Genomic DNA, 14,345 nt, shown 5'->3' with positions numbered 1-14,345 from the left:
GCCTATGTCTATGAGATACTGCTTTTTTGTAAGGCAGGATCAATGACTTTTTTAAAAATAAACTTTTCAGTAAAGTTTGGCAGCTTGTAGGGAGTTAGCCTTCTATTACCAGAAATTATTCTATTATCCCAGTTTTCCGTTATTCTACCTTGATTATCTGGGTTCTAGTGCTAGCTCTGGCATTTTTGGAGTAATCAGATTTGAGGGATGCATCCTTTCTCTAGTTCTCTTATCTGTAAGGTCCTTTTTTGTTATGTGGTTTTAATTTTCTACTGTTTGCATATCTCAAGAGACTATACAGTCTGTAAATCAGTTTTTATCTTTTTATTGTTTTATTTTTTTGAGACATGGTCTAGCTCTATTACTTGGGCCAGAATGCAGTGGCATCATCATAGTTCACTGCAACCTCCAACTCCTGGGGCTCAAGTGATCCTCCTGCCTCAGCCTCCCAAGTAGCTGGGACTACAGGTGCGTGCCACCACACCCAGCTAATTTTTATAATTTTTTGTAGAGACAGGATCTTGCTATATTGTCCAAGCTGGTCTTGAATTCTTGGCCTTGAGCAATCCTCCTCCCTCGGCCTCCCGAAGTGTTAGGGTATTAGGATTACAGGTGTGCCCCACCTTGCCTAGCCCAGTTTTTAAGTTAAAAACTGTGTGTGTGTGTGTGTGTGTGTGTGTGTGTGTTTTCAGACCTGGGTGAAATACAAGGTCTGAAAACACAGACCCCCCCCCCCCCCGATCCCAACAAATTTCTCAGGTTCCCCATATTTTAAATGTGTACCTCTGAGTTTAAGGACTCACCTCTGTATTTTTCTATACTGTAATTTTTTAAATCCACTGTTTATCTTAGGATGTTCAGTACCAGAAATCTACCATCCTGGGCTAGAGACATAGAGCCAGAGCATGATAGTGACAGAGCTAGCTGCTCCCCCTCTTGGCCAGTTCTGGGAATTGTTTTTGGTAGTAGAACTGCTAATTAACATAGCTGAATCAGTTGTCTCATGAATATGCTAATCACATTCTCAGTTCAGAGGGGTTGGGAAAAATTGTTTGGCAAAGGGAATAGAAATAGTAGAAGTGGGGCATAATCCATGTTTTGGGACCATGGCATAAAGACCCACCACCAAATATCTGGCATTTTGTGAGAGACTAGTTGTTTTTAAAAGAAGCACAGTTAAGAACCCAGATGGGTTAAGGTGATTAGAGATGCCATGTCAAATATATTTCTGAATTACATAGTAAAAACGATATAACAGCTATGAAGTAATATTATTGCTAAACAACTTGTTTTAGCAAACTGTGTGTTAGATATTTTGCATGTTTAAAGAAATCTTAAGGAAATAGAGATGTTGCCTGATGCTAGTCTATTGGGAAGACTCCTTTAATTTGTGATTTTTAGGAGCAAATTTAGTAACCTTGAATGGGAAGCAAAACACACTGAATTGCCATCGTGGTTCTTCAGTGAACCCACTGTGACCTGGGGCAATTAACTGGGTCTCAGTTTTCCCATCCATAAAATGAGGGGGTTGAGCTAGATGCTCTCTAAAAACCCTTTCAATTCTAAAAATTCTGCGAAAATCTTTTAAGCATGTGACTAGAGCAGCTGCTTTAGTGAAAGGTCTTACGAGATGTTAATTAGCCATCTGTATAGTACCCTCTATTTTCGCCCTATCATTTCTTAACTCTCAGCTACTTTCACCAGGTCTTTGAAAACCCTCCCAGGAGCCTGAAGCTTGTTAACTTGAATAATAGTAGAAATTTTCTGAATTAGCTTAAAACGCGCATAAAAGAAATAATTGTCCCATCTATCTGCATGGGCCAAGTGTAAATCAGAGTGGCCACTCTTCCCTTCAGCCCTCAAGCCCCCTTGTTTTCTGCCATTTCCTAGAGGCAGGGCGTGAAACGTTCTTCAGACGTAGCCAAATCTGTGTTTTAATCACTGATTGAAAATTGTCTGTCATTCATATTGGCCATTAGTGCATTAAGCCAGTAGAAAAAACAGTTTGGAGGCACAGTGAGTTGAAGGTGTGGGGGCGAGAGGAAACTTCCCCTTTCCCCCAAAGGTTCACTGAAAGATCAACTCACAATTAAAACAGATTAATAAGAGGAAGAGGTTTACTTACCATGCTCATGGGGAGAATCACAGAGTGATTACCCAGTATCCCAATGGGATCCAGATATTTTCACACACTCCTTTTAGAGTGAGGGGGAACTGAGAAATATAGGTAATTCTGTTTAGGGGCAATAAATGGTTGCTATGGAGGATGAAAGGATGGGAGAAACAGGTTACTTGTAAATGATTCTCTTTGCAAATTAAATTAACCTTGAGAGACAGGTATTATATTTAAAATGACTTGGGCCAGTTCTGGTTGCATTCTTGATTATTTTCTTTCTTGCAATATAGTGAGATTAACAGGAAAGGGAAAGGATGGGAAGGAAAGTCAGTTGTTCTTTTGATGGGTTCTTCTGGTTATTCAGATAGAGGGAAAGTCCCTTCTAAGGGCCTGTTGATCTCTATGGGCCTTTAATTCAAAATACTTGTTATACCAAGGAGTCATATTTTGGGGTAAAATTTCCTGAGCTCCTCCAAAAGCATTAGAATTCATAGGCCTGTGAAAGCAATGAACTCAGTGGAAGTGAGCTCACCTTAAAAGACAAATATGTCCAACTGAGCTTCACAGCCATCAGCTAAGCTGAAATTTCTGGAATTTTCTTGACCCCTGACCTTCAATACTTTTTAACTATGTGGATTTATTATTATCCCTTGCACAGCCATAGTTATGTACTAAAAATTTCCTGGGAGGTTTTTAGGTTGAAATAAGTCTAAAACATTCTCAAAGTAAGTGTGTCATAGATATGTATAGCACAATGTACAACATTTATTAGTTTTTAATCCTTGCCTTAGATTTCATTCATTAAGACTTTTTTAAAAATTAAAAAATTTTTTTAAAACATCTGCTACAGTGTAGTGGACAAAATTTCACAGGCTGAGTAGCCACAGAAGTACAGAGAAAGACATGAAGCCTTCTAGCCTTCCTGCAAATTCAGTGTTCCTTCCAGATCATGTCTTTGATTTAGCTGGAAAGGACTGCTACTCCTTGCTGTTACAATTCTATTTTATTTCCCTTCCATGTGAATGAGACTAAAAAGCTGGGTACTTTTGCTAATTCTTTTATAAATCTGTGAAACTTGACTGCCAGCTTACTGTAACCAAATCAAGAGCTCAGACAAAATGCCTGCATTTCTCTATTGACAAAGGTTTTCTGCCTTTCGAGTTTTTATCTGAAGTGTGACCAATTGCAGGTCTAGCATTGGCTATCTCATTGGATCGAAAATGCTTGCACGGCTTCTACAGAGCCCAAAGCACTTTCACTTTGGGCCTCTAATATTAGCTTTGACTTCTTCAGAAGGCATGACAGTCAGCAAGAAGCAGTGATCTGTTTGGAGACAAGTAAATACATAGAAGAACTTCAGCTGAACTGCTGCTATTGACTGTGTTGGTTCATTGCACTCTGGGTCTGGGAGTTTGGAATGTTGTTGTTCATCAATGCCCACCCCATTTCTATGTGTCTATCTGTCCACGCAAAGGAAAATGCTTATTTGATCTAGTACTGACTTCAGCTGATTGGCTGAGAGAATTCTCAAGCTGGACAGGCTTCAGCCCTTTCTTATCCATCGTCCACACCCATCTGCATCACAATCTCTCTTGAAAGAATTAACAGAGCAATGGAAACTCTTATAATAACTATGACTCCAATAGCAAGGGTGGTACCTGGCATACCTTTTCTGGAGGGTGATTTGGCAGTGTGTTAGAAGTTTTGAATAGCAAATCATACCAGTCATGGTTGAGTATAGGACCTTGTGGTATACCATGCCTTAGCAGGCACTCTTGAGGAATGAGATTGTGTCATGATAGAGCCAAGTGCCCATCAAAACACTTGTACAAACTTTATCAAAACAGCAAGGCAGAGAAAATAGTCATAAACCTCAGGTTGTTAGTAAAATGCTTTCTGCTTTTTCCCCCATACATTTGTAGGTGCTATTCTTCACTAAATATTTAATACTTGATCTCAGGTGAAAGAATAGATGGTTATAACTCTTTAAGTTTTCTTTACAGTTTGAAAAGTATGATTTGTAGCATCTAAAGGAGGCTTCTTTCTTCAAGAATTTTGTTGATGTGATAGTTGATGTTTGCAAGTCACACCAGGGCTGTGAAATACATCATTTGTAGTAAAGAGGAAATTAATCCTTATATGTAAAAGGCAGCTCCCTAATAATGTAAATACGATGTGGTAATTTATAGCACCAAGCAAATGGATTGAATAGAAAGGGATTCCAATCTCTTAGGGTCATGGGTTAATTCTAGAATGCATTCTAGCTCATTAATCAATAGCCAGCTGATTGTTTATAAAGGAGTAACTAATGGCATTTAATAGCAGAACTGTAGGCCCTTTGACCTGTTTCAAGAATTTTGAATGTTTATTTGATGCAAGACAAGTAGCTGGGGACAGAAGTTTTAGAAGTACATCATGTTCTTCTCCTTTTTAAAAGACAGGATATTTACATAGAAAACTTTTATATGGAAAAGTTTTGCCTTTTCACTCTAGTTTTTCCCATGTTAAATTGGTACAACTTACATTAAGAATAATTAAATTTTAGAGCTGGAAAATACTTATAATCCCCTAGCTCAGTCTTTGTACGTACTGGGTGGACTTCTGGCAACAAAGGTAGTATGCAAATGAAATACATTGGGGGGGAGGGTTGACCTGCTGATTAATTCCCAGTTTTCATATGTGTGTGATATGTATGACGTTCTTTCTTTTAAGATAGTGTAAACTCTCTTCCCAAGGTTGAGGTTTCTTCGTTCCCTGTTTTTCACTCAGCAGTCACTCCCGCCCTCATAGGTGTCTGGGACATTTCACAACCTTGGAAGATAGAGCCATTAAGCATTTTCCTTTGGATAAACAGCTTCCAGTTTTATAAGGCCTTGGGTCTTCTTAGCAGACCTCCAGCAGCTTCAACTTCAGCTTCGGCTTCATTTCTGTTCCCCTAGATGGATAATGGTTGACTCCACTAGAAAGGGTAAAAACCAGTCTTAAAAGACTTTAAAAATGATGTAGATATAAAGAAACTCTAAGGATAACAATAATATCACCTCATGCATTACTAATAATGTCTGTTTATTGAGCATCTACTTTGTACCAGGCATTATCCATATGAGGTGAGTGATAATAGCCCCATTTTATGGATGTGCAGCAGAGGCTCAGAGAGGTTAGGCCTTTTGCCCAGTCAAGGTCATAACAGCCCCTAAGGGAGAGAGCCCATGCTTTTCCCACTGGGTTATGCTGCTTTAGATTCGTAGCATGTTACATGTTTATTTCTATCCCTGTGTTAAATGACCATTCATGAGCTCAAGGAGTAGCAGCTGCTTGATCCTTAGAAAATATATATATGTATATGCTTAAGCCCCCAAACTGATAAATTGAGGGGAAAATAAACCCTGAAAGACCGTATTTCAAATGCTTGCAGACTGCTTCCTCTCTGACTTTCTTTCAGACACCAATAACTTAACTTAAAATGGACTCCCTGCCAGGTGTGGGGAGTACGCCTGTAATCCTAGCACTTTGGGAGGCCGAGGCGGGAGGATTGCTTGAGGTCAGGAGTTCGAGACCAGCCTAAGAAAGAGTGAGACCCTGTCTCTAGACACACACAAAATAAATCAGCCTGGCATGGTGGCATGTGCGTATAGTCCCAGCTACTTAGGAGGCTGTGGCAGGAGGATTGCTTGAGCATAGGAGTTGAGGTTGCAGTGAGCTATAATTGGGCCACTGCACTCTAGCCTGGGCAACAGAGTGAGACCCTATCTCAAAAACAAAACAAAACAAAACAAAACGGACTCCCTGAGCAGCATTTTTTATGAATACAAGCAATCGCTGCAAGGGAGATCTAACTTCCAATTAACTTGGCTTCTGACCATTGTGAACTCTGGTTTATACTGTTATTGGCTGGTTCTCCCTTAGCCACCAAATGTATTATAATTGGTTTTTGGCATAATGATTGTGAGGGATGATTGCTAGGTATCTCAGGCCTATAAATTCTTCTTCAGCAGTTAATATCTGACCCTGCTCCTGGGTTGTGAGAATAATTGAAAAAAAAAATGGAGATGAGCATCACAGTGATTACTGAAGTTGCTAGTGATGGCTGTGGACTGGGACCTGAATGGCTAATTTGTGCTCCATTCCCCATTGTAGAAGGAAATGTCATGGGAAGAGAAGGGGGAGTGGGAATGTTAAAGAATTATGTAAGAACATATGAGAGGTGCTAATTTAATAGAAGGAACAGATGCAAAAGGTTTTTTTTTTTCCTAATAGCAAATTATTATGCTTCGGTTGGTATTGTACCTACTTTGTATGGATTTTAGAACTTAAATTATGTCTGCTGTCCTTATTGAGGTCCCTTTGAGGCAAAAAGCATAGGTAGAATAGTCCCATTTAACAGGGTCAGTAAGAATTAGTGTAAGGAGAAATTAGTTTGGTCTTTTGGATCCCTTAATTTTTGTTCTGTTGACTCCCATAGATTAAATAGATGAATATTTAGGAAGTTGCTATATGAAATGAAGGATTAAGAACTTTATAGATGTTTTTAAAATCTCTGGCACACTCATAAAACCATGTGCGGAGAGTGGCGGTGTATAGTAAAGGTGAATTAGATGGGAGAAATTTGTCTTTCTAGAAATTTTCATTACAGTCTTATTGAGCAGGAAGAAGGTTAAGATACATGGTAAAAACACTGTGTGCTTTGATTTGAGCTCATAATAGGCACTCAGTACATACTTGTCAAGTTGCATAGCCATTTGGAGAAATTAAATTGTGAGGTTTTAACTTGTTATATCAGTTTTATAGAATTTCTCAAGCATTTATTAACCACATGCCCACTCAAATGGTCTTTATATTTGCAACTTATATGGTCACATTAAAGAGTCTTTTAAAATGTGAAGGAAAGAAAAGAAATTTTCTGAATGATTAAATCAATTAGGATTTAGTATCTATACAGCACCATGCTAAGCTCTTAAAATACAAATTAACACACACACACACTTTCCTAGACAGAGTTTGAGTCCTGGGAACCAAAGTAAGGTCCATGATGGTGTTGGACCGGGGACATGTAAGCTTCACATCAGTCTTCTCTCCATTAGATCATTTCTCTTGTGCTCCGAAGCAGCTATGTTATTAACATATATAGCTATATCAACCCATAAGCTCTTAACCTGGATGAGGATCTCTAAGAGAATTTACTTTTTCCACAAAATGTTCAGCGTCTTAGCATTTGTTTGACTTGCAATACTTTGAAGCTTAAAGGATGAACCTTGACATTTTCAGAAGTTTTAAATTAAAACTAAGCTTGACATGCCATTTTACCCACCCCCCCAAAACCAACATGATTGTAGGTGACATTCGTTAAAAATGTAAGTAAGTGAGGAATGAAGATTACTTATTAAATGAGTACTAAAGTACAAGTCAAATAATTCTCAACATCCAGTTTCTTCTGATGTGTGCCAATTTTATGAGCAATATGATAAAAATCCAATATAGGGAAGGACCTGTGGTTGCTGTTAGAATCTTCTCTTTTAGGTCATGAAATATTGATATCACTGGATTGGCACAAGGCTTTCCTGTTGCTCTCATGATGACCAGCCTTTATTTTTTAGTATATGATAGTTAATGTGTGCCATACACTAGTCATGTAATACCACAACCCACGTGTGCTTCTTTCATGCCCTCAACCAGCAAGCACAGCTTAGCAAGGATGCTAGTGATTCAAGCATGGTATGGGATGTGGACCAGATGACATTTAAGGTCCCTTCTCAACTTTAAATTCTAGAAGAGTGCTGCATGCACTTAATTATCTATGTTAACACTTAGTTGAGAAGGTTCCACACAAGAAAATTTGTCCCCAAGATATAATAAAAAAATCACTTCTAGGAATGCAGCAAATTTTTTCAAAAACACATTTCATTGGAAAGACATTTTTCCCTAATTAAAAAAACATTAATGCTTACCGTGACTGCTTCCCACTCAACACAGCCCCGGACCTGTTGGTGATTGCTACCGACAGGTGAAATGGGAGAAGTTTCAGCAGCTATAGAACAGTCGTTGTCAAACTTTAGGGTACAGCAGAATCACAGATGGCTGGGCCTGGCCCCAGGGTTTTTGATTCTGTAAGTCTGGGGTGGGACCGAGAATTCGCATGTCTAACAAGTGCCCAGGTGATGCTAATGCATACTGGTCCCAGGCCCGCACTTCGAGAACTGCTCAGAGGATTTGGGGGAGAATAAAAAGCCTTCCTAGGTAGCTGATTTGAGTGCTTCTCTTGTTGTTTCCCTAGCTCTTTGTGCACTTCTTGCCGCCTCTCTCTTTCAGAGAGAGAACTTCGGCAAAAATGCCAGACCATGCACTTGTAATGGGTGGGGATGAGTTTACCTGCCTGTTTATTTACTCTGCAGAGGGAATCCATTTCCCTTTCTTTCTCTAAAGAAAGCCCAGTAAATAAAAGGCAAGCAGTAGCAGGAGGAACACCTAGACAAAAGGAGAAGAGAAACAAATACACACACACACAGTGTTTGAAAAGCTGGAACCAGGGAGAACTATGGATTTTAGCCCTAAGCCTCAAGGAACCACATAGTGATGAGTTAGGGGCCGAGAGGAATAGGTATAGATAGGTGTAGAAACTCTTGGCATGTAAGGAAAGCCACACACAGCCATCTCCCTCCAAAAGGCTTTAGTTTACTCAGTGTAGGTTTTGAAAAACTATTTGGAATTAATTTTCAGCCTCTGATTTGCCCACCCAACACGAGAAGAGAATGGTTTTGTAGCACTATTGCGTTTTGATAAGTTCGCCAGTGTTCTGGCTTTGAAGCAGGCATCATATTTTCTGCTCCGTATTTACATAGAGGCAGTTTCTTATTTGATGTGGTCCTTATATTTTGCTTTGGTATTTATTATATTTCCTGCTTATAAACGTGATATCATGAGGTGTTTATTTTTATACTAGGCAAGAGATTCTTTAAGAATGATTAATGTTACAGATGCACTGTTAACTCCTCTTTTCATTGAAGTTCCTGAGAAAAGCTTCAGGAGAAAACTAATTTGTCATTTGTACTTAAGAGATTAAAATCTTTCACACTTCGGCTGTGGCTATGTGGTGGCCAAAAACTAAATCCAAAGTGACAAGGTATTCTCATTTGTATTTTTCAGTTATTTTTCCATGTTGTCTTACAAATATGCCACATTTATGGTTGAGTCAGTTATGCATATATTCTCTCTCTCTTTCTCTCTCTCTCTCACACACACACACAGAAGGGACGCTAAAAAGAGTCTTATAATGTTACTGTATGAATCCTTTATGAACCTAAGGTCAACTCGGATACCCCCAATCTGTGCTAATGTCACAGGGAAAACCCAGGGATTTATTTTCAAAAAACTTATGTGCTTGCTTCTAGGGGTGTTTCGTTATGTTTCTTGGCTTCAGTCATTTTCCAGGCAGTTATTATGCATGCCATGTAGATAAGTAAAAAGCAGAAAAGAAATATGCTGTAAGTAAGTAAGTGAATAAATAAATAAATGCAAAACAAAAAAGAGAATATGTTTAATTAAATCAATAACAACAACAACAAAAGAAAAAAAATCATGCCCAAGTAAAATTGCAACTTTTGAAAATACCTGTCTTTGTCTTAGGTTACAGTTAGGGGGCATGAATAACTTGGACTTATATTCTTGCAATAAAAAGTTCTAAGAAACCTGTTTTAGACTTCATATGCCCATTTTTGTCTAGTTCTTCCTTATTCACCTAATGATACAATGAGAGAGAGGGAAAGAGAGGGAGGAAGGGAGGGAGAGAGAGGGAGAGAGAGAGAATGTGTATGTGTTGTACTGATTCCTGGGAAGTTGTTGGTTTGAAATTTCATTTTTCCCCCTTTCTCAGACTTAGTTACCTATATAAGTGACTTTGTGATATAGGCTTCCTTTCATTGACACATTATCTGAGATGCCAAATTCCCCAAGAGAAATTCATCCTATATACAGGCATGTTTTCCAATTTAGTTGTCACTGTCTTTAGTTTTTGGATTTACCCGAAAAGCAGTACATTATTTAATTACTAAAAACCCTTTCTTTCATTTTTCTTTCTTTCTTTTTTAGAATTCTTCAAAGAGCTACTTGAAAATGCAGAGAAATCCCTGAATGATATGTTTGTGAAGACATATGGCCATTTATACATGCAAAATTCTGAGCTATTTAAAGATCTCTTCGTAGAGTTGAAGCGCTACTACGTGGCGGGAAACGTGAACCTGGAAGAAATGCTAAATGACTTCTGGGCTCGCCTTCTGGAGCGGATGTTCCGCCTGGTGAACTCCCAGTACCACTTTACAGATGAGTATCTGGAATGTGTGAGCAAGTATACCGAGCAGCTGAAGCCCTTTGGAGACGTCCCTCGGAAATTGAAGCTGCAGGTTACTCGTGCATTTGTAGCAGCCCGTACTTTTGCTCAAGGCTTAGCGGTTGCAAGAGATGTAGTGAGCAAAGTCTCAGTGGTAAGCACTATTTGTATTCCGTGTTTTTGTTTTGTTCGGTTTCATTGTAAAAGAAAGCTTGGGAAAGGTAGAAAAATGAATCACCAGAATTCCGTTGGCTCTGTAAGTCTTTTCTTTCTCTCTTGTCTCTTCTCTACCATTCTTTGTCCTTATACGTGTACATTTCAGAGTTACTAAACAATACTATGATGAACATCCTCATATATCATTATTATTCTTTTTACTGGTTTCTTTGGTAGCTATTCTTAGAAGTGGGATGTGTGTTCACTCTGTAATCTTAATTTTAAAAGTGGGTATAATACAACCATACTCCTTTTAGTTCTCATTCTACTTCCCCTCTAGAGAAAGAAATATACACACACAGGTATATTCGATTGTTTTGAGTGACTATGTTTGAGCCTAGTAACAGTCGAAAAAAGCATTTAATACCTATGAACAAATGTTTCCTTGTTATAAGGTATACTCAGAGCTGTTCAGAAGACAGCTTTCTATGACAATTAATGTGGACCACACTGCTTTTGACTCATGACTATGTTTGTAGGATTACCAGTATAGAAAAAGAAATTGTAATATGTGACCAGGAGTGGAAGAAATGAACCTGAGTATCCTCAGGGAATTAGACTTGACCAGTATTTTTCAGGCTATGTTCCTTGGAGCCAGCTTAGGGGCCTCCTTGAGGGAGGGGCAAGGGAGAAGGAAGTCTTCTAGTGGGTAAGACTGTGCATCTGGGCCTTTACCTCCTGGTTCCACCAAGGAAGCTTTGCTTTCCTTGATTTTATGCAGTAGGGTCTTAAACAAGATTTCAAGGGGGAAAAGGTTCTACTGTTCCTTTACCACTCACCCCCCTCCCCCAAATGAAAGCTGAAAACTTCTTGAAGGGCCTTCCACCTCTACCCTTCCATGACTCGACAACCACGGAAGAAACAGAATACACTTGGGCAAAGTCATCTTTTTTTTTTTTTTTTTTTTTTTGAGACAGAGTCTCACTGTGTTGCCCGGGCTAGAGTGCCGTGGCGTCAGCCTAGCTCACAGCAACCTCAAACACCTGGGCTCAAGCGATCCTCCTGCCTCAGCCTCCCGAGTAGCTGGGACTACAGGCATGTGCCACCACGACTGGCTAATTTTTTCTATATATTTTTAGTTGTCCAGTTAATTTCTTTCTAATTTTAGTAGAGACGGGGTCTCCCTCTTGCTCAGGCTGCTTTTGAACTCCTAAGCTCAAACAATCCGCCCACCTCGGCCTCCCAGAGAGCTAGGATTACAGGCGTGAGCCACCGCTCCCGGCCAGGGCAAAGTTATCTTTGCAAGGCTGATCTTAGTGCTATTATCTTTAGGCCCTCAAAGAAAAGCCAAATCGCAGGCCATTGCTAAAAAGCCTGCATGCATGACAGCAGCTTTTGCTTAGACCATTTGGTTGTTTAGAGGACTGGGAATGGTCAACATAAAAATGGGACAGCACGGCAAACACTAAAACGGCCACCTGATTGCCTGTCAGAGAGTTCATTTATAGTTAGGGTGACCATATAATTTATTGTCCAAACCGGGACACTTAATGTCTAAACTAGGACATGCTTATTAATGATTATACACAGACAGCAGGTGTCACTAACCATTAATAAGCAACCCCGACTGTCCTGGGCCAACGAAGGGTACACAGTTACATTAGTTAGAGAGGAAACTTACATTAACCAGAGTAAAGATAAAGATTGTAAGGAATGGTGTATTATGAGAAATAGGTGTGCATAGGATTTTTCCTATTAGAAATGGGTGATAATAAGGATTAGTTGATTATTCGGATTCATTATTATAATGTTTGTTCTCTCGCTCATGACCAGGCCATAAACTCTCAGGAAACAATTCTTTCTAGTATGTTTTTGTTCACCCTTTCTCCTCCTGATATTTTCGTTATAAATTGCAGATATTTATTGGGGTACGTGAAGATAGAGTGAGGGTAAGTAGGAAGATGATTGTTATAATTAAAGGAATAATCTGATGCCTGAACTTCTGCCAACCCCAGCAACCATTATTAATCTTGGAGATATGTATGTCAGAGTCCCTAAAACAATACACAGTTAATCCAGATCAAAGTTATTTATGTCGTAGTTCACCTAACACATTTGCCCTCCTTGGGCAATTCCTTGGGTTCATCCTCAGCTGAAAAGGCAGAAAGGCACCACTGTGGGGTTTGAATGTCTGTGTGTACCTGTGCACGTGCGGGTAAACTCTTGCCTAATAGTAAGGCAAAGAGTCGAGGACCCTCTGCCTAGTGTTTGAAAAGTGCTTTCTTTACATTAATCCTCCCCCTTTCCTTTGAGTTCCAGTGTTAATTCTTAGAGGACGAGGACCAGGCAGCTGATGCAAGCCCGTCTTGGTGTTAGCCTCAGCCTCGCTTCGCAAGGTTGGAGCCACCATAGGGAGCTGAGATTCCGGAACCCACCAACCTGGGGTGGGGGAAGGTGGCCAAAACAAGAAAGAGGTTCAGAGGTGGTTCATTGCCAGCTAAAAGATTGAGGGCTAGAAAAGGCATCCCTTTGTTCGTATCACCCCATTTCCCAGGATAGGGAGAAGTAAGAAGTTGTGGCTTTCCTGTGGTGCATTCTTCTGGATATGGTTCCCAGAATTAACTGTGGGAAATCAATAAACTTGGATTTGATATTTAAGATTCAGACACCCTTACATATGCAGTATGTGACCTAACGTGAAATAGTCAGACAGTGGTTGTGATTATTTCACATTGGGTCACATACTCTGTTGCATCACTTTCTGATGTTTCAGAAGTATGAATTTTGCTTAAGCAAGAAAGAGATTTCCTGTCTACCTTAGTATAGTTAAGTTCTTTGAGAAAGTTTCTTTCTAAAGAGAACCTTAAAGATTTTTTTTTAGAATTGATCTCTGTTCATTGTATTCTCATGTCTGCCCAAGAAATATTTGCATAGTTTCATGAGAATATAATCACTACAAGCTATGTGGCTTAATATACATAGATTAAACGTTACTTGCCAGTTCAGTTAAAAATAAAGTTTTATGGAGACTTTAAGTATTACGTTTGTAATTGGAAATTTTTAAAAATTATGTTTTTGCTTCACTACTGGTTAAGGACTGACTTGAAATCAAACCCTTCAACTAAGTTGAGTCATGTTATCTAAATTACATAATAACATGACACATAGTCATCAAATCAATTTCTAAATGCGCTGAAACAATTATGTAACAAATCTATCATCTATGGAATGTTTCTGTATAGAAGCGTGCAAGGTATACTTGCATACTTGAGAAAATATTTATTACATTAAGTTCTAGAGAATGACTACCAGTTAAACAGAATTTAAGATACAGTGGTATGGGGAAGACAAAAAAATGATATGGCTACCAAAAACATTTCAAATTGAATGTGTTGAAAAATCCATTTGATTAAGGTTCTCTTCCAGTTTGGGTACCCGGTAATGTTTTCTCATATGTATGGGTTCCCACTCCTGCTAACTCCTGCCCAAGCATCATTTGCAGGTGGAACTGGAACAACCCAAGAAATGAACATTCCTTCTTTTGGTGCCCAACAAAATTAATCACCTTGGGCCTGCAAAAAGACCTTTCAAAGTGGGGCATGTATTTCCTAATTGAACAGTGCCGCCTCACCCACTGCCTCTACAAAGAGGTCTTTAAAGTCAAATATGAAAAGCATCCTAGTCTTGGGGCTACTGATTGCATGCTTAACTCAGAGACATCCCCATGTTCTCTTTTTTTTTTTTTTTTTTTTT

At 39.2% G+C, this 14,345-nt stretch overlaps 1 protein-coding gene across 1 annotated transcript in view; it reads left to right on the top strand.

Annotated features, from left to right (window-relative positions):
* The window catches only part of GPC4 (glypican 4), a 101,302-nt gene that overhangs the window by 70,303 nt on the left and 16,654 nt on the right, over nucleotides 1-14,345 (top strand). Inside the window, exon 3 of the mRNA XM_012653476.1 lies at nucleotides 10,199-10,590. Coding sequence (XP_012508930.1) covers nucleotides 10,199-10,590 — 392 coding nt within the window. The remainder of the gene's footprint in view (nucleotides 1-10,198; nucleotides 10,591-14,345) is intronic.

This window comes from Propithecus coquereli, unplaced genomic scaffold, assembly GCF_000956105.1.
Source record: "Propithecus coquereli isolate 6110/MARCELLA unplaced genomic scaffold, Pcoq_1.0 Scaffold42, whole genome shotgun sequence".
In the NCBI taxonomy this organism is placed as follows: domain Eukaryota; kingdom Metazoa; phylum Chordata; class Mammalia; order Primates; family Indriidae; genus Propithecus; species Propithecus coquereli.
The sequence above is the reverse complement of the archived record's forward strand: the minus strand, read 5'-3'. Positions and strand labels throughout refer to the sequence as shown.